Genomic DNA, 21,723 nt, shown 5'->3' with positions numbered 1-21,723 from the left:
ACTTTGAGTGTTCCGAGGACAGAAGGATTTTGAGAAGATCATGAAACATGACAGAAACTTCGTGATATTTTGAATTTTTTTATGACAGCAACTGTCCCTTTGTGTTGATTAGAGAGCACACCTACCTATACACCTACCTACACACCTACCTACACACCTGTCTACACACATACCTACACACCTACTGACACACCTACCTACACACCTACCTACACATCTACCTACACACCTACTGACACACCTACCTACACACCTACCTACACACATACCTACACACCTGCCTGCACACCTACCTATACACCTACCTATACACCTGCATACACACCTACCTACACCCCTGCATACACACCTACCTACAAACCTACCTATACACTTACCTACACACCTACCTACACACCTACCTACCCACCTACCTATACACCTACCTATACACCTACCTATACACCTACCTACACACCTACCTACACACCTGCCTACACACCTACCTATACACCTACCTACACACCTACCTACACACCTACCTATACACCTACCTATACACCTACCTACACACCTGCATATACACCTACCTATACACCTACCTATACACCTACTTACACACCTACCTATACACCTACCTACACACCTACCTATACACCTACCTATACACCTACCTACACACCTACCTACACACCTACCTATACACCTACCTATACACCTACCTATACACCTACCGACACACCTACCTATACACCTACCGACACACATACCTATACACCTGCCTACACACCTACCTACACACCTACCTACCCACCTACCTACATACCTACCTATACACCTACCGACACACATACCTATACACCTACCTACACACCTACCTACACATCTACCTACCCACCTACCTACATACCTACCTATACACCTACCGACACACATACCTCTACACCTACCTATACACCTACCGACACACCTACCTACAAACCTACCTACACACCTACCTATACACCTGCCTACACACCTACCTATACACCTACCTACACACCTACCTACACACCTACCTACACACCTACCTATACACCTACCTATACACCTACCTACACACCTACCTATACACCTACCTATACACCTGCCTACACACCTACCTATACACCTACCTATACACCTGCCTACCCACCTACCTACACACCTACCTATACACCTAACTATACACCTTCCTACACACCTACCTATACACCTACCTACACACCAACTACACACCTACCTACACACCTACCTACACACCTACCTACACACCTACCTATACACCTACCTACACACCTACCTACACACCTACCTATACACCTACCTACACACCTACCTACACACCTACCTATACACCTACCTACACACCTACCTACACACCTACCTACACACCTACCTATACACCTACCTACACACCTGCCTACACACCTACCTACACACCTACCTATACACCTACCTATACACCTACCTATACACCTACCTACACACCTACCAACACACCTACCTATACACCTACCTATACACCTACCTACACACCTACCTATACACCTACCTATACACCTGCCTACACACCTACCTATACACCTACCTATACACCTGCCTACACACCTACCTATACACCTACCTATACACCTAACTATACACCTACCTACACACCTACCTATACACCTACCTACACACCAACTACACACCTACCTACACACCTACCTACACACCTACCTATACACCTACCTATACACCTACCTACACACCTACCTACACACCTACCTATACACCTACCTACACACCTGCCTACACACCTACCTACACACCTACCTACACACCTACCTATACACCTACCTATACACCTACCTACACACCTGCCTACACACCTACCTACACACCTGCCTACACACCTACCTACACACCTACCTATACACCTACCTATACACCTACCTATACACCTACCTACACACCTACCTATACACCTACCTACACACCTACCTACACACCTACCTACACACCTACCTACACACCTACCTTCACACCTACCTACACACCTACCTATACACCTACCTACACACCTACCTACACACCTACCTATACACCTACCTACACACCTACCTACACACCTACCTACACACCTACCTTCACACCTACCTACACACCTACCTATACACCTACCTACACACCTACCTATACACCTACCTACACACCTACCTACACACCTACCTACACACCTACCTTCACACCTACCTACACACCTACCTACACACCTACCTACACACCTACCTACACACCTACCTACACACCTACCTACACACCTACCTACACACCTACCTTCACACCTACCTACACACCTACCTACACACCTACCTACACACCTACCTACACACCTACCTACACACCTACCTACACACCTACCTTCACACCTACCTACACACCTACCTATACACCTACCTATACACCTACCTATACACCTACCGACACACCTACCTACACACCTTCCGCATGAGAAGACGACACCCACGAGCGGGCATAACAACCACTGCTGGTTTAGACGGGGGCCGGACCCCGAGGGGTGTAAAACAAATTCTCGTTTTAGGTCACCTCTTATGTTTATTTAAATTTTATTTATGTCAGCTGTGTTTCGGTTATACACATCTCTCCCCTTGTCATCCCTTCCTCCTTACTTCAAACAAAAACAGTTACCCTTTCTCCCTTCGATGGGACCCACCCCCGTATGGCTAAGGGCAGCAAGCCCGTTCCCCGTCTTTCTATATCCCCCCGCTTTTCATAACCGGTTTGTGTTATGTGTACCGTCAACACACGAGAGACGGCAAACTCAGATGGCTCGATCGTGTGCTCAGGATGGACCAGGACCGTACATGAGATACAATGTCCCTAACATGGACACCGCCGGGCAACAGGAAACCTGGGAGGCCCGAGACCACGTGGCGCAAGACCGCGAAGGCCGAGCTGGCAGCAGCGATCAACCTCTTTTGGGTCGAGGCTCAACAAGTTGCTAAGGGTGGGAAGAAACGCAGGGGACTCATTGCGCCCTCATGTCCCACGGGGGACGAAGAGGATGAACTAACTGGCTCACACTCTAAGGTTTTTTCGGTAAAGTCACGTAGGTAAAAAAAATTAAATACAAATTAATAGAAGTAATAATAGAAATAAAATAATAAATCACGACGTTTCGGAGGCAACACAAGTCTCCGTCATCAGGTGGGACCGTCACAGCTAAAATCTTGATACAGTAAATTCAGCTGTTACGTTCCCACCTGATGACGGAGACTTGTGTTGCCTCCGAAACGTCGTGATTTATTATTTTATTTATATTATTACTTCTGTTAATTTTAAGTTTATTTTTTACCTACGTGACTTTACCGAAAAAACCTAAGAGTATGAATCCTTGCAGTCACGAAAGCTTCAAATCTAGAATTAACTGGCTCACATGCTACACAAAGCGACACACATTCCCTCAATAAAAAATAAATGTAAATAAAAAAAAAGGTTGCACCCACAAACTTTTTATTTAAAATACCGTGCAGTTAAAAATAAAAATAGGTGCGTCATAATCCAGAGGATACGGCCAACATGCACCTGCTGTAGTTTTGCTGTAGCCTAACAGCGTCATTAAAACTTATCTTGTGTTGAAAATTACAACAACACTCAAGATCTGCATGCTATGCAGACCAAGATCGCAGCAAATGGCCTCAATAGCCGTATAACAATGCTAGCGTGTCTGCAAGCTGGTCCAAGACCTTACAGCGTTATAATTCGCCTCTTGCTTGACTTACTGCATTGCAAATGTCGCTAATTAATGTTTTCTTGTGCTTATGGCATATGTTAATTTCAGTACATGGCGTGCTCGCCTTGTACGCGAAGGTCAGCGAGGAGTGAGAGAGAGCCGCGTGAGCCGCTGGCTGCAGAGCCGAATCTTACTTCGGCCACAAATTGTAAAACTGCCCGTGACCAGCTCGCCAAGCGATGTATGCCCTATGTTGAACTTATTTAGCACCGTACGTAGTCAACCGTGCTAATGGGAAGTGCGGTTTGCCCCATATCATCAGATCTAGCAAGCTAAGCACCGATTAGCCTGGATGATGCTTGGATGGGTGAATGCCACGCATTAAGCGTGTGGGCTAGGTTCCTGCAGAGTGCCTCGCTGGTGAGACGTTAACTACCTCGCCTGGTGTGCAGGAGGTCGTGGGTTAGATCCCGACCATGATGCCTGTTTTATATTTGGACTTTGCGTGTCTCTCTCCCCGTGGTCGCATAGATTTTTCTCCGGGTCCTGCGAGTTTTCCCTGCACATTTAGAAACATGTATTTAGAGTATTTGGCTGCTATCCATTACCACGTGATAAGCCACTTAGTTGAGCTTTCATTTGTGGCCAGGTTGCTTCTGACAAAGAGCTATATAGCTCAATGAGCCTTACCTGGTAAGTAGAAAAAAGAAGTAACCCCGATATAATCCCCTTGCGATGTAGGGCCACTTTGTAAACCGCTGCAATAATAATAAGAATACGAATTGAAATTTGTAAACCGAATACCATCCTCGGAGCCCAATGTGCAATGCATGAAAAGCAGGAAATAAAAACAGAACCAGGGGCAACCGACCAAACTGAAGATGGAAGGCCACTTCAAAGAGATGGGTTTTCAAAGCAGACTTAAATATAGCTGGGCACCTCCAATGGAGGAGGAATAGCAACACGACACAAACGCCCTCTCCGGAAGCCTCTCTTGGCTACCAGACCTCGACATTGGCACTTAGCTCCTGGGCGTATTGGTGTCCCTTAGCTCTTGAACATATTGGTGGGAGTTAGCTCCTGAACATATTGGTGGGAGTTAGCCCCTGGACGTATTGGTGGCACTTAGCTCTTGAACATATTGGTGGCATTTAGCTCTTGAACATATTGGTGGCACTTAGCTCTTGAACATATTGGTGGCATTTAGCTCTTGAACATATTGGTGGCACTTAGCTCTTGAACATATTGGTGGCACTTAGCTCTTGAACATATTGGTGGGAGTTAGCTCCTGAACATATTGGTGGCACTTAGCTCTTGAACATATTGGTGGCACTTAGCTCTTGAACATATTGGTGGCACTTAGCTCTTGAACATATTGGTGGCACTTCGCTCTTGAACATATTGGTGGCACTTAGCTCTTGAACATATTGGTGGCACTTAGTTCTTGAACATATTGGTGGGAGTTAGCTCCTGAACATATTGGTGGCACTTAGCTCTTGAACATATTGGTGGCACTTAGCTCTTGAACATATTGGTGGGAGTTAGCTCCTGAACATATTGGTGGCACTTAGCTCTTGAACATATTGGTGGCACTTAGCTCTTGAACATATTGGTGGCACTTAGCCTCTGGACGTATTGGTGGCACTTAGCTCTTGAACATATTGGTGGCACTTAGCTCTTGAACATATTGGTGGCACTTAGCTCTTGAACATATTGGTGGCATTTAGCTCTTGAACATATTGGTGGCACTTAGCTCTTGAACATATTGGTGGCACTTAGCTCTTGAACATATTGATGGCACTTAGCTCTTGAAAATATTGGTGGCATTTAGCTCTTGAACATATTGGTGGCACTTAGCTCTTGAACATATTTGTGGCACTTAGCTCTTGAACATATTGGTGGCACTTAGCTCTTGAACATATTGGTGGCACTTAGCTCTTGAACATATTGGTGGCACTTAGCTCTTGAACATATTGGTGGCACTTAGTTCTTGAACATATTGGTGGCACTTAGCTCTTGAACATATTGGTGGCATTTATCTCTTGAACATATTGGTGGCACTTAGCTCTTGAACATATTGGTGGCACTTAGTTCTTGAACATATTGGTGGCACTTAGCTCTTGAACATATTGGTGGCATTTATCTCTTGAACATATTGGTGGCACTTAGCTCTTGAACATATTGGTGGCATTTAGCCTCTGGATGTATTGGTGGCACGTAGTGTCGATCTAACTGAGACGAGCAAATAAAGTAGACTCCAGACACAATTTAAGTATGAACCAGATTCGTTGAACAATTGTAATAAATATTTGAAAAAAATGTAACAGTAATCACAACACTATAATAAACACATTGATCGAAATATTAAAATTAATTAAGAATAGGTTTTACCCTTTCTGGAAATAAAACAGGTGCTAAGATGTTCAAACAACAAATAGGCACCATTAACACCTGTTTAATTGCCAGAAAGTGTAAAACCTATTCTTATGTTTTATACTGTCAGAAAGTTCTCCATAGATTCTCAAATTAATCAATTTCACGACTTTAAACTGAACGAGTACTTTGCGCGGGAGAGAAAACCCACACAGCTGTTCCGGAACCTACTTGCTGTACTCCCCCTCCCCCGGAACCCACTTGCTGTACCCCCTGCCGATCAACCCCCCAGCCTAATGGCTACGGGAGCTGCTTCACAGCGGCGTTCACCAACCCCCAACCGTCGCCTCCAAAGCGCCGGGGCTCAGCCGCGCGCTGCCACCAGTGGCTCTTAAAACACATTCCTGCGGAGGGAGCTGGTAGGAACGTTGGGTTGCTCGGTCAATGGCCAGGGTCAACGGCGGCGTGGTGTATTCCGCAAATATGGCCGACTGTGAGGGCGGGCACAAGCCAGCGTGAGTAGATGAAACGTTGAGTTTTATAAGGGCACCAGGGGGTGACCAGCCCCTCCCCACCCAGCCCCACCCCTCCCACTCCCCACCCAGCCCCACCCTCCCCACACAGTCCCTCCCTCCCCACCCTCCCCACCCAGCCCCTCCCCATCAACCCCACCCAGCCCCACCCAGCCCAGCCCCTCCCCACCCAGCCCCTCCCTGCACGATGGATGGACACAATAATCCCCTGTGGGCTGGTATAACCAGGAGCTTCCTACCACTATAAACTTGTTGCCATATTCTTTGGGTCTTTCAGTAAAGTCACGTCGATAGGTTCAAAGAAAATAACAAAAACTACGACGTTTCGATCGCAACACAAGCGTTCGTCATCTAATAATCGTCATAAATAAATGCAAAGGTTCCTCATCCAGTACAATGATGTGGTTGCCGCAGTGTGGATTTCAGTTATACCGCCAGGATGTGTATAGATGGAGCATTCATCAGTGATGTGCTTGATGGTTTGGACTTTTCCACAGTCGCAGTTGGGCGATTCTTTGATCTTCAATTTATGGAATGTGAACGCGCATCTGCCGTGTTGTGTTCGAGCGCGGTTCAGTGTGGTCCATAGTCGTCGTGGGGTGATAGCTTTACGGAATGTGTAGCAATTCAGTTTGAGAGCTTGGTCACTGGCTAGGTGATGATGGTCGGGAATACATCAGGCTCTCTGGTGTAAAGTTTTGATGAAGGAATTCTTCTGGGATGGATGGTGGTTGTAGTCAGGTTTTAGGTAGGCATCCGTAGGGGTGGCTTTTCTGTAGACAGTGTTCCATTGAGCCATCTGGTCTCTTTTCGATTAATTCTCTGGAAAAGAACCCTCTGAGGACCCAATCAAAACCATCACCTTGCCATACATAGCAGGGGTCACCAAAAATATTTACAAAATCATGAGCAAACACAAAATCCAGGTTCGATTTAAAACAGTACTTAAAATTCGTGATCTGATTCCATCTGTGAACGATGTGATCCCTGACATGCAATACCCCGGCGTCTACAAACTAAGCTGTGTCTGCGGCAGTAGTTACAATGGGGACTGGTTATCAAAGAAGATTCGTTCATGAAGCCATCCATACAGTGAGGGAAAAAAGTGTTTAATCCCCTGCTGATTTTGTACGTTTGCCCACTGACAAAGAAATGATCAGTCTATAATTTAAATGGTAGGTTTATTTGAACAGTGAGAGACAGAATAACAACAACAAAATCCAGAAAAACGCATGTCAAAATGTTTATAAATTGATTTGCATTTTAATGAGGAAAATAAGTATTTGACCCCTCTGCAAAACATGAATTAGTACTTGGTGGCAAAACCCTTGTTGGCAATCACAGAGGTCAGACGTTTCTTGTAGTTGGCCACCAGGTTTGCACACATCTCAGGAGGGATTTTGTCCCACTCCTCTTTGCAGATCTTCTCCAAGTCATTCATGTTTCGAGGCTGACGTTTGGCAACTCGAACCTTCAGCTCCCTCCACAGATTTTCTATGGGATTAAGGTCTGGAGACTGGCTAGGCCACTCCAGGACCTTAATGTGCTTCTTCTTGAGCCGTGTGTTTTGGGTCATTGTCATGCTGGAATACCCATCCACGACCCATTTTCAATGCCTTGGCTGAGGGAAGGAGGTTCTCACCCAAGATTTGACGGTACATGGCCCCCATCGTCCCTTTGATGCGGTGAAGTTGTCCTGTCCCCTTAGCAGAAAAACACCTCCAAAGCATAATGTTTCCAACCCCAATGTTTGACGGTGGGGATGGTGTTCTTGGGTTCAAAGGCAGCATTCCTCCTCCTCCAAACACGGCGAGTTGAGTTGATGCAAAGACCTCCATTTTGGTCTCATCTGACCACAACACTTTCACCCAGTTGTCCTCTGAATCATTCAGATGTTCATTGGCAAACTTCAGACGGGCATGTATATGTGCTTTCTTGAGCAGGGGGACCTTGCGGGCGCTGCAGGATTTCAGTCCTTCACGGCGTAGTGTGTTACCAACTGTTTTCTTGGTGACTATGGTCCCAGCTGACTTGGGATCATTGACAAGATCCTCCCGTGTAGTTCTGGGCTGATTCCTCACCTTTCTCATGATCATTGCAACTCCACGAGGTGAGATCTTGCATGGTATCCCAGGCCGAGGGAGATTGACAGTTTTTTTCTTCCATTTGCGAATAATCGCACCAACTGTTGTCACCTTCTCACCAAGCTGCTTGGCGATGGTCTTATAGCCCATTCCAGCCTTGTGTAGGTCTACAATCTTGTCCCTCACATCCTTGGAGAGCTCTTTGGTCTTGGCCATGGTGGAGAGTTTGGAATCTGATTGAGTGATTGCTTCTGTGAACAGGTGTATTTTATACAGGTAACAAGCTGAGATTAGGAGCACTCCCTTAAAGAGTGTGCTCCTAATCTCAGCTCGTTACCTGTATAAAAGACACCTGGGAGCCAGAAATCTTTCTGATTGAGAGGGGGTCAACTACTTATTTCCCTCATTAAAATGCAAATCAATTTATACCATTTTTGACATGAGTTTTTCTCGATTTTGTTGTTGTTATTCTGTCTCTCACTGTTCAAATAAACCTACCATTAAAATTATAGACTGATCATTTCTTTGTCAGTGGGCAAACGTACAAAATCAGCAGGGGATCAAATACTTTTTTACCTCACTGTATGTGTGCATGTATGTTGAACTTCTTTCGCACCATATGCAGCCAACCGTGCTAATGGGATTTGTTGTTGCTGTTGTCGTCTCCATTCCAATTCCTCTGCCCCCCTCTCCCGAACCAATCCTACGATTGCCCAGGCCTGGAACGGGGGTGATGCCTCCCCGAGGATATTAGCGCCTGCGACCGTCCGGTTTCGACGGAAGGCTCAAGACGAGCCGCCCGTGGCCGATGGACGCACGCACGAACGCACGGATGGACACACGCACGGACTGATAGAGCGCCTCGCGCCGGAGGCGCTACGGCGTGCCGCGCTCTCCGCTGCCGCGAGGAGACGGGGGAGTGGCGGTCGGCGGCCCAAGTCGGTACGCGGCGGACGTCTGGAAGATGCCCCCCGCCGCATTCCAGCGACTTAGCGTCAGGGTGAACGGCTTCGACTTGTCGGCGGTCACGGGGAACAGAGGCAGATTGCGGTCGTTCGTGCGTTGAGGAGCGCGCATGCGTGCGTGCGTGCGCGCGTGCCTTCGAACACACGCGCGTGTGCGCGCGTTCACGTGCGTGCGCGTGTGTGCACGTGAGCGAAAAAGACGCATGACCCTGGCAAGATCGTCCGACGGACGGTACGCTACATGCAGGCGCCTTCGATCCCGCTCCGCCGATAACGAGTTATTTGCGTTGTCTCGCTGCGGCCGGATCGATCTGGCGTGTCGCAGTCCCCTGTAACGTCCCTCGTAAAACTCGCTCGCTAGACGGTCGTTTTTGGGGCGGGCTGCCGGTCGATCGCGGTTCGCGTTGATCTCGTGGGACGTAGTTGGACCGCTCCACCCCCCCCCCCCCCATGCGCTTCTCAACGACAATGAAGGGGCGCACCGACCAACCTCCTCCTCCCCCCCACACCAGTTTGGTCAACAAGTGGCACGGTGACCTCGCGCGTCGCGGCCGTCCATGCCGGCCGTCGGCTTGGTGAGTCGTCGGACGCGTCGCGAGCATAGGGGCCTATCAACCCAACGAGTTCCACTACTGTTAGCTTTTTTGACTGTCTGGTGATCGGTGGCAATATTTTTGGGTGCATTATAACATAAAATCATAAGCAATTTAAGGAGTGAACGGAATTCCACATTCCGATGGCAGGACCAAGTCACCACACGAGGCAAGGCACAATTGCATTGGGGTGACAAGCAACGGAACAAACTTTCAGGGTCATACTCCCAACGGAGAGCAGGTGTTTTTTTTTTCTTTCTCCAAACGGTTCAATGACTCAAAGCCTCGCGGCAACGTAGAATTTTTTTTTTTAAGTCCAGCCGGTTGACCGACTCGTCGGCCACCCGGCCGTCGGCGAGGCAAGATGCCGATCCTGACGAACAGCAATGAGCCGGACCTGAGCGACGTGGGCAGCTTCACGGCTGTGCCGGCGATCATCCGCCAGCTGGGGCCGGTGGAGGAGCCGCCTGCCAAGGGGCTGCACTACCGCATGGGCCGCCAGCTGCGGACCGGAGAGGCTCCCTTGCGCCAGCAGTCCGGACCACCCCGGCAGGTGAGCGGGTCCTCCGATATTTATTTGTTTGTTTTCGTTCCGCAAGCGTCACCAACCCACGCGGACCAGCGTGGTGAAGTATGGTCAGAGCAGCCACGATGACTTGAGATGGGGAGGGGGGGGGCTTAAACCAGCAGTGGATTGACAGAAAGGGCTGATAAACTTGGTTTTTATTTGGAAAAGGTAACTGCCCGAGTAGTGGTGTAACGGTTCGCACACCGAGCTTGCGACCTGGATGGCGACGGTTCGATTCCACCTCCCGGTGCGGCTGTTTGAAAATAGCAGAAGCAAGTTTCTTAGATCGTTCCACGGCCGCCCACCTCTGTCCACGCAGCAGCGTTAGAGCTGGGTTGCACCACTGGCAGGTTGACACGTGACGGGGTAAAGAGTGGGTACTCCCACGGCTCCCGAGACGCCACGGTGTCGAAGGTGGTGCCACGGTGGCGAGATGTTAACTCCCTCGCCTGGTGTATAGGAGGTCGTGGGTTCGATCCCCACCCTGATGCCTGCTGTATATTTTGAGTTTGCGTGTTTTTCCCGTGGTCACGTGGCTTTTCTCCGGTTCTTCCCTCCACGTGACGATAAGCCAATTCGTCGTTGAGCTTCCATTTGTGATAGCCAGGTCGCTTCTGAAAAACAGCGACATGGCTCAAGTGGGCCTTACCTGGTAAAATAAAAAAAAATAGTTTAGTAAGACATCTGGCCTGCACGGAATAGTAGGTCACACACCCTCTAGAGCTCCCTCTAGTGGAGGCCCTTCTGCCAGCAGTGGCGCGAGCTAGCAATTGCAGGGCTGCGCCTTGACCCCTTCGCTTGGCACCAACTGCATACTTGATGGACACCGTGCCCCCAATCGTGGGCAGATCTTCCCGTAGAAACGCCCCAAGGCGGAAGGGGACGTCCCGAAGTCACCGCTATGCTCATTATCAGAAGCGAACCGGCTTAATTTACTTCCTGCATGAGGAGGTAAATAAAAACGTCTGACGTTTGATTTTTTTTCCTCTCTGATAAACATTTGGCAGGTCTCGGAGGGGGTAAAGGGCGCTGGTGGTGTGGGGGGGGGCGCAATTTCTCTCATCCATCTCCCCCCTTGGATCCATCACTGGATACCACTAGGGTCTGCCCTTTGAATGTTGAAGATGCATGCGTGTTGTATGACTGTATGTTGTATGTATGTTGTATGAATGTATGTTGTATGTATGTTGTATGAATGTATGTTTTATTATGTTCTATGTATGTTGTATGAATGTACTTTGTATTATGTTACATGTATGATGTATGTATGTTGTATATATGTGTGAATGTATCTATGTTGTATGCATTTTGAATGTATGTTGTATGTATGTTGTATGAATGTATGTTTTATTATGTTCTATGTATGTTGTATGAATGTACTTTGTATTATGTTACATGTATGATGTATGTATGTTGTATATATGTGTGAATGTATCTATGTTGTATGCATTTTGAATGTGTGTTGTATGTATGTTGTATGAATGTATGTTTTATTATGTTCTATGTATGTTGTATGAATGTACTTTGTATTATGTTACATGTATGATGTACGTATGTTGTATATATGTGTGAATGTATCTATGTTGTATGCATTTTGAATGTGTGTTGTATGTATGTTGTATGAATGTATGTTTTATTATGTTCTATGTATGTTGTATGAATGTACTTTGTATTATGTTACATGTATGATGTATGTATGTTGTATATATGTGTGAATGTATCTATGTTGTATGCATTTTGAATGTGTGTTGTATGTATGTTGTATGAATGTATGTTTTATTATGTTCTATGTATGTTGTATGAATGTACTTTGTATTATGTTACATGTATGATGTATGTATGTTGTATATATGTGTGAATGTATCTATGTTGTATGCATTTTGAATGTGTGTTGTATGTATGTTGTATGAATGTATGTTTTATTATGTTCTATGTATGTTGTATGAATGTACTTTGTATTATGTTACATGTATGATGTACGTATGTTGTATATATGTGTGAATGTATCTATGTTGTATGCATTTTGAATGTATGTTGTATGTATGTTGTATGAATGTATGTTTTATTATGTTCTATGTATGTTGTATGAATGTACTTTGTATTATGTTACATGTATGATGTATGTATGTTGTATATATATGTGAATGTATCTATGTTGTATGCATTTTGAATGTATGTTGTATGTATGTTGTATGAATGTATGTTTTATTATGTTCTATGTATGTTGTATGAATGTACTTTGTATTATGTTACATGTATGATGTATGTATGTTGTATATATGTGTGAATGTATCTATGTTGTATGCATTTTGAATGTGTGTTGTATGTGTGTTGTATGAATGTATGTTTTATTATGTTCTATGTATGTTGTATGAATGTACTTTGTATTATGTTACATGTATGATGTACGTATGTTGTATGTGTGTTCTACGTTAAACTGCTTTCGCACACCGTGCGTAAGCCAACCGTGACATTTGGAAGTGCGGGGGAAGTCCAACAGGCATTTTGGTGCAGCTGAGAAGTGTCGTTTATATTTAATTGTCATTATCCCAGCACTACCAGCGCTCAACGAAGGTATTGATGGGCAGGGTGGAGGCAGAGGTTAATCCAGGTAGCTTCTGTAAAAAAAAAATATCGAGCTCAGTTGACCTTACATGGTGAAATAAAACAAAGTTTAGCAAGAAGCTCCTAGATTGGATTGCCCGCAAGGGCGCATTGCCCTGCGGAGTTTATATTTATGCGTTCGAACCCAAGAAAAACAACTCTCGTGGATAATATTGGTCGCGAAAGCCTTAAACTGTGTGGAGTGTTTCATGTTCTCCCCCTGTTATGCATGGGTTTCTTCCGAGTTCTCCGTTTTCCTCCCATAGCTAAGCATTGCAACTTCAATGACGTCGAAAAGCAATATGAATATCCCACAGATAACAACAACGTAGCTCGTGTGGGCGAAACACATCCCCGTGCCGACAAATTACCTGCAAAAGACTCATTCGGGATTAGCAGCAACATAACCCCCGACTGCAAAAAAAAAACAACTTGGCAGGATTCTAATCCCAAATAATCTTGAGATCCAGTGAGGCTTTTCTGGGTTCACAACCGCAACAATAATAACAACAGCAAATCTCACTGCGATCAGGCCAGGGCCAATTCCCGACTCGGCTTAACAACAACAAACGCATCAAGTTCAATGGGGAATGTACAGCCATCTCATTGAGTACGTATGTACTGGATGCAAGCTGAACTTCTTTCACGCCGTACGTAGCCAACTGTGCCAATCAGAGGTGCGGGGGAAGGGAAACAAACGAAACACAAAACAGCAGCTCTAAATAAATGAGTTTGTCAATATAGACGATTTAAACGTCCATAGCTCCAGTGGCTTCCTCATATCGGAAGAGCGTTCCAGACGGCCGTAGAAGCGCACCTGAAAGCGCCGCGCGATGCGGTGACCACCGCCTTTGTTCGGGGGCTAGCCAAAAGCCGCCGCTGCGAGCATGAACGCATGTATGTTGAACTTCTTTCGCACCGTACATAGCCAACCGTCCTAATTGGAGGTACGTGGAGGAGAAGGAAAACAAACTAAAAAACACAAAGCGGCCTCGAGCCTCTCCTGCCTAACTAGCACCAACAAACAAACAAACGACGACGACCGTGCGATAACCCTCTATGGCGACGGCCTTTCCCCGCCGCCGAAGGTGATCATCAACGTGGGCGGCCTGCGGTTCTCCATGCCGTGGACGACGCTGGACGAGGGCTGCCCCTCGGAGCGCCTGGGGCGACTGCGCTCCTGCAGCAGCCACGACGACCTGATGGCGCTGTGCGACGACTACGACGTCGCCTGCAACGAGTTCTTCTTCGACCGCCACCCGGCCGCGTTCGGCGCCATCGCCGCGTGCCTGCGCGCCGGCAAGCTGCGCGTGTCGCGGGGCACCTGCGCCCTCGCCTTCCGCGAGGAGCTCGCCTACTGGGGCGTGGACGAGGCGCGCCTCGAGTGGTGCTGCCGCCGCCGCCTCTACCAGAAGCAGGAGGAGGAGGCGGAGGCCATGAGGCACCTCGAGGAGATGGAGACGGAGCAGGGCCAGCAAGGGGCGGACAAGTTCGACGAGATGGTGAGTTTGGCGGACGCGGCGACGTAGCCGGCCGCGGCAGGCCAAGTTGACCGTGGCCGGCCGCAACTCCGCCGGGGACGAGGGGCGGGTAAAGGCGCAGCCCTGCAGTTGCTCACTCGCGCCACCGTTGACCGGAGGGCCACCGCTAGGGAGGATCTTGGGAGAGTTTGCCGCGAGGATGGGGGGCGGGCGACCGTTCCCCCACCGCCGCACAAGATTGGGAGAGGTCGGGGCACCCAGGCTGGACCCTGGAAGTCGCGGGAGGCCACGGGAGGGAAACTCGTCACTGGAAGCAGCAATGTAGGCATCGTGGTGCAAACGCAAAAAAAATTCCCCGTGGGTGCATTGGGCTTCAAGTGGTGAGATGTTAACTACCTCGCCGGGTATGCAGGAGGTCGTGGATTCGACTCCGACCCTGACAGTGCCTGTGAATTTGGAGTTTGCGTGTCTCTCTCTCTCTCCCCGTGGTCGCGTGGATTTCTTTTTCTCCGGGTCCTCCGGTTTTTCCCTTCCGTGTTTAGAATGAACATCGTGCGCGTTCAGAGTATTTGGCTGCTACAAATTTCCACACTTCGTTGAGCTTTCTTTCGTGGCCGGTTCGCTTCCGATAAAGAGCATTGCTCAGTGGGCCTTGCCTGCAAAAAAAAGTAGTTCACTGTTTTAGTTTATTTAAGGAAAAATAAGTTAAACGTCAAAAGTGATTTCCTGCTCCAACGAGCATTCAGGCAGTGCTCATTGCTTGTCTCCAGCCCCGAGCCAACGGTGGGGATTCCGCGTCCCTAGTTGCTGGAGTCAACTTCCCCTGCGCTACAACCACTCTTGGCTTAAGTCGATATCGTTTTCACACTCACCACCTCACCACTCACCACCTCACCACTCACACTCACCACAGACCCCTCATCACTCACCCTCACCATTCACCACTCACCCCTCTCCCTCACCACTCACGCTCACTACTCACCACTCACCCTCACCACTCACGCTCACCACTCACCCCTCTCCCTCACCACTCACCCCCACCACTCACCCCGCTCCCTCACCACTCACGCTCACCACTCACCCTCACCAATCATCTTCACTACTCACCACTCACCCTCACCACTCACCCTCACCACTCACCCTCACCACTCACTACTCACCACTCACGCTCACCACTCACCTCACCCTGACCACTCACCACTCACTCTCACCACTCACGCTCACCCTCACCACTCACCCAGAGCCCTCACCACTCATCCTCACCACTCACCCTCACCACTCACCCCTCTCCCTCATCACTCACCCTCACCACTCACCACTCTCCCTCACCACTCACCCTCACCCTTCTCCCTCACCACTCACGCTCACTACTCACCACTCACCCTCACCACTCACGCTCACCACTCACCCCTCTCCCTCACCACTCACCCTCACCACTCACCCTCACCACTCACCCCTCTCCCTCACCGCTCACCACTCACCCTCACCAATCATCTTCACTACTCACCACTCACTCTCACCACTCACCCTCACCACTCACCCTCACCACTCGCTACTCACCACTCACGCTCACCACTCACCCTCACCACTCACCCTCACCACTCACTCTCACCACCCAGAGCCCTCACCACTCACGCTCACCACTCACCACTCACTCCTCTCCCTCACCACTCACCCTCACCACTCACCCCTCTCCCTCACCACTCACCAATCATCTTCACTACTCACCCTCACCACTCACTACTCACCACTCACGCTCACCACTCACCCTCACCACTCACCCAGAGCCCTCACCACTCACCCTCACCACTCACCCTCACCACTCACCCCTCTCCCTCACCACTCACCCTCACCCCCCCTCTCCTCTTTCCTCCCTCCCTCCGTCCCCTATGCTCAACCAGAATGTGAACTCGCAACCTTCCCAGTGAGAGCCGCTCGCTCTACCGTTGAGCCAACCGGCCGGTTGCTTTAGACCAGGGGTCGGCAACCTACGGCTCCGGAGCCGCATGCGGCTCTTTACGGGCTGCTTCTTGACGATGAGTACGTATGTACAGTATGTACTCAGATGCATTGCGGCTCTTGAAATACTGAATTTTGTACCGAATTGGAAAGAAATGGCTCTTCTTGTTATTTTAGTTGCCGACCCCTGCTTTAGACGAAGCGAAAAAAAAAAAGCCTAATCCTTAATCTTTTAGAGTGCAAAAACAACCCCAACAACATTGCTTTCCCAAATCTGGAGTGTTGTCCAAATGTGGTCACCGTAATCATAATCAGCATCGGCATTTAATATCTTTAATGCGCTACATCCCCGACGCGCATGCAGAATGGTTTAACGCGTGAACCCAACGGCCCACAGATCTATTAATGTATTAATGCAAGAATCACGTGACTGTACGGAGAACCGTGCAAGTGAATACGACATAAGAAAAACAATATATTCAGCGTTTGTCGTTTTCCTCCTGGAAGGCAAAGATATCTCGTGTAGCCTGAACACACTTACTCTTTGGTTCTCTCGGTAAAGTCACGTAGGTATTAAATAAAATAAATCACGACGTTTTGGGCGCAACGCAAGCGTCCGTCATCAGATGGGAAAGCATGACGGATGCTTGTGTTGCACCTGAAACGTCGTGATTAATTTTATTTTCTACCTACGTGACTTTACCGAGAGAACCAAAGAGTATGGATTCCTGCAGTCACGAAAGCTTCAAATCAAGACTGAACACTCGTGTCGGGCAAGCCAGAATCAGAATCTTTATTTAAACTGCAGGAGGAATCCGATGAGCTATGAAGCTTTTTTCACAGATTTCCAGTCTGGGCGATCACCTACAGTACGAGAGGGTGGGTGGCCAGTACCACGCCCGGCCAACTTTGTCTCCCGAGCTGCAACAATGACATATACCACACCAGGTTACTCATTTGAGGATGAGTCGACCTAGGGGAGTACACGGACTCGTTCAAGTAATCGTCACACACTGCTCACGCGCCCCGTCCACACGTGCGGGCCAGTGGTGGAGTTTCACATTTACTAACAAATACGAAACAAAAATCTAAACTATTTTTACTTTCATCTTCTTGGTTCTTTCGGTAAAGTCACGTAGAAGGGAAATAATAAAATAATAAAAATAAAGCATAATAAAATAATTCTCACGACGTTTCGGCCACAACGCAAGCAGCCGTCCTCAGGTGAAGAACACCTCAGGTGAAGAACACCTGAGGACGGCTGCTTGCGTTGTGGCCGAAACGTCGTGAGCATTATTATTTTATTATGTTTCATTTATTTAAATTTTTATTATTTTATTATTTCCCTTCTACGTGACTTTACCGAAAGAACCAAGAAGATGAATCCCTGCAGTCACGAAAGCTTTAAATCGAAATTTATTTTTACTTTACCAGGTAAGGCCCACTGAGATACAATTTAGTTGTTGTTGTCAGAAGCGACCTGGCCACAATGTATAGCTCAACGAAGTGGCTCATCATCGCGTGGAAATATATAGCGGCCAAATATTCTAAATGCACGTTTCGTCGTTCCACCCTCACCGCTCAGAGCCCTCATGGAGGGGGAGAGGTGCGGGGGGAGAGGTCGGGCAGGCAGCGGCATGGATACCGTGCAGGAGACTTTTCTTCCATGATACAGGTGTTTTGGGTTAATATACGAATGTGTCCATACTCTTTGGTGCCCAGTATAAACCCCTTGACTCCGGATTCTCTCCCACTTCAGTAAAAATTATTGCTGTGGTTGTCACACCTGATGATGATTGCTTGTGTTGCAATCGAAACGTCGTGATTTAAGTAATTAATTAATTACTTAATTAATTTTCCCCTCTTTCTTTTTTTCTTTTCTTCACCTACGTGACTTTACCGAAAGAACCAAGAGTATGGATCCTTGCAGTCACGAAAACTTCAAATCTAGACTGAAGCTTCAAATCAAGATATAAATGCGTCATTAAACCCGCCACCACCCGGCACGGCCAATTAGTAAGGTTTGTCACGTAAACAGAACGTGCCAATTCGTTACCAGTACAGCGCACCGGTGTGTTGGAGAGCCAAGCCACAGCATTTACAATGTAACCTTCCGAATTGGTTGTGTCGGGTGGTGGCGGGTTTAACGACACATTTATATATTTACGCGATCTAACCCCAAACAAAACCTGTATTATGTTCGATAGATTCTCTAATTAGTCTTGGCCAGTCGTAACTAGTTTTGCGCAGCACGCTGATGCGCAAAACGTGAACCAAACGCCGCCCCAACAGGAGTCATACGTCCCATCCTGCACGCAATGTGAAGCAGATGCCTCACCAACACCGCAGTGACTGGAGGCGTGGACAGGTGACCTCTCTGTGCGTTGTGGGGGTTACGCACGTGGCCCAGTCGTCTTGACTGGGGGGGGGGGGGTACTACTCCCAGCTTCTCCAGTTAGCACGATTGGCTACGTACGGTGCGAAAGAAGTTCGACATACATACGTACATACACACAAAAAAGGCAAAGATTCCCCGTTAGCCTTAACAGACTGTAGGGGCAAGTGCTGTTAGCGAGCACCTATGAAGGCCGGAACGGTACACGAGGGGGTTTGTGGCCAACACCACGCCCGGCTGCCTTTGTCTCCCCACTGGCGATGTTTACACACCGCACCAGGTACTCATTTGAGGCTGAGTCTACCTAGGGGAGGTCCCGGACCAGTTCAGATAATCGTCACTAATGTTGGCCGTGAGTGGGAATCTAACCCGGATCGCCGGCTTCATAGCGCAGCGCGCTAACCGCTACACTGCTGCTCCTCAAATATGTACATACTTACACACGTACATACATACACACGTGCATACATACACACGTACATACACACACACGTACATACATACATACCAAAGACGTTGACGACCACCACCCTACCATTCTCCCATCGATGTATCTTTTGCCGCCAGTGGTGTCAGCTCATGGGGTGCGGCAATTGGTCAGCTGGGGCCCCAATATTTGATTTGTGTCTTCGCACAGCCGCACCAAAGGCCATTTATATATCGCTGCTCCTCTTGCTTCATCTCGTCGTCATCGCGACGTTCACGGTCGCGAACATTTAACGACGTCGGGGCGCTCCGTCGTCCCAAAAATATGTTTCGTGTTATTTCACGCTGTTGTTGTTGTTGTAAACATGGTGCATGGTGGTTGTCAAGGGGGCCCCAACTCGTAGCTTTGGCCACCAGAGGGGGGCCCGGCACCCAGAGGCGTAGCTAGGGGGTGGGGGGGGCAGGGGGGTACATATGTCCCCGGGCGCCAAGGTAAAGGGGCGCCAAAATGAGGCTTACGACGTTACATTATAACTTATTGCGGCGGGCGCGGCAGCCTGAAACTACTGCACAAATCTACACCTCAACCTAAAAGTTTATATCCCGCCACACACAGCCTACATGTCATGTAATTACATTTTGGTATGTGATTAAAAGGGGGGGGGGGGGCACCAATTTTATAGTTCGTCCCCGGGCGCAAAATATCCTAGCTACGCCTTTGCCGGCACCCCTCTGCCCCCATGCTGCTTAAGCTCCCGATTGCCGCTTAGGTAAAAAAAACATCGGTTCGCATTATAACTTTTCGTTTCAAACGTACCTTCGCTGACGCATCATCGTTCGTGACAGATGGGCAAACCCGCGTGACGTTGTTTGTGTCGTCGCTGCTTTTCGTTTCTCCGCGGCGACACCCCCTCGCAGGACGACAGCGGCGGCCCAGCGAGGACGCGGGCGGCCAGGCGCTTGAGCTGGCTCATGAGCCGCCTACGCGACATGGTGGAGGACCCCAGCTCGGGCCTCCCCGGGAAGATCTTCGCCTTCCTCTCGGTGGTCTTCGTGGCCATCACGGCCGTCAGCCTCTGCATCAGCACCATGCCCGACCTGCGGGCCGAGGAGGACAAGGTGACGGCAGAGGCCCCCCCCGCTCGCCTCGTTTCATTCTAGATTTGAAGCTTTCGTGACTGCAAGGGTCCATACTCTTTGGTCCTGTCGGTAAAGTCACGTAGGTGAAAAATAATAAATAGAAATAAATAATTATAGATTTTAAGCTTTCGTGACTGCAAGGGTCCATACTCGTAGTTTTTTCCGTGAAGTCACGTAGGTAAAAAAAGAAATAAAAATTAATAAAATTAATAAGAATAAAATAAGAATAATTAATTTTAATTTCATTTTTTACCTACGTGACTTTACCGAAAAAACTAACGAGCACACCTCGTTTAACCCCGGGCAGAGCCTCTGTCCTGCCAAGTTCTGGCAGTGTTATCATTGTTAAGCTCTCTTTTGTTTGTCTTACCAGGTAAGGCCAGGCTATCACAAACGACAGCTCACGTGGAATTGTGCAGCAGACAAATACTCTTAAGCGCATGTTTATAAATGTAGAGGGAAAAATCGGAGGACCGGGAGAAAAATCCACGTGACCACGGGGAAAGAGAGAGAGAGAACTTGCAAACTCCAAAAATTCATGTGTCAGGGTCAGGGTTGGGATCGGGATCGAACCCACGACCTCCTGCGTACCAGGCGAGGTCGTTAACATCTCGCCACCGTGGCACCCCCGGGACGGTAAGTCTTCGCATCCGAAGACGTACCGATAAAGTTATCGGAACGGAATCGAAAGAAAAACTGATGACGTACATGTATGTCATTGGAATGGGAAAGGGATAATATACATGTTGTCCGACAGCAATTTTGGGGCGGCGGTGATGTCTATTGCTTGTGGCCAGTGATCCGGCACTGTGGAAGCAGCAAGCGGTGAGGAGGTTGGTGGATCACCACACAAATGTTTGGGAAAC

At 48.3% G+C, this 21,723-nt stretch overlaps 1 protein-coding gene across 2 annotated transcripts in view; it reads left to right on the top strand.

Moving 5' to 3' along the window:
• LOC133354832 (potassium voltage-gated channel subfamily G member 2-like) overlaps positions 1–21,723 on the top strand; it is a 60,682-nt gene that overhangs the window by 19,268 nt on the left and 19,691 nt on the right. For both annotated transcript variants that reach the window (XR_009756632.1, XM_061571984.1), the window contains exons 2-4: positions 9,444–10,837; positions 14,545–14,958; positions 20,636–20,836. Coding sequence is in view for 1 of the 2 variants with exons in the window: in XM_061571984.1 (XP_061427968.1) it covers positions 10,649–10,837; positions 14,545–14,958; positions 20,636–20,836 (804 nt within the window). In the remaining variant the exon portion in view is untranslated. The remainder of the gene's footprint in view (positions 1–9,443; positions 10,838–14,544; positions 14,959–20,635; positions 20,837–21,723) is intronic.

The sequence above is a fragment of the Lethenteron reissneri genome, chromosome 49 (assembly GCF_015708825.2).
Source record: "Lethenteron reissneri isolate LAM-NWPU_2019-01 chromosome 49, ASM1570882v1, whole genome shotgun sequence".
NCBI classification, from domain to species: domain Eukaryota; kingdom Metazoa; phylum Chordata; class Hyperoartia; order Petromyzontiformes; family Petromyzontidae; genus Lethenteron; species Lethenteron reissneri.
Note: the sequence above shows the minus strand (reverse complement) of the source record. Positions and strands in the feature narration are given on the sequence as shown.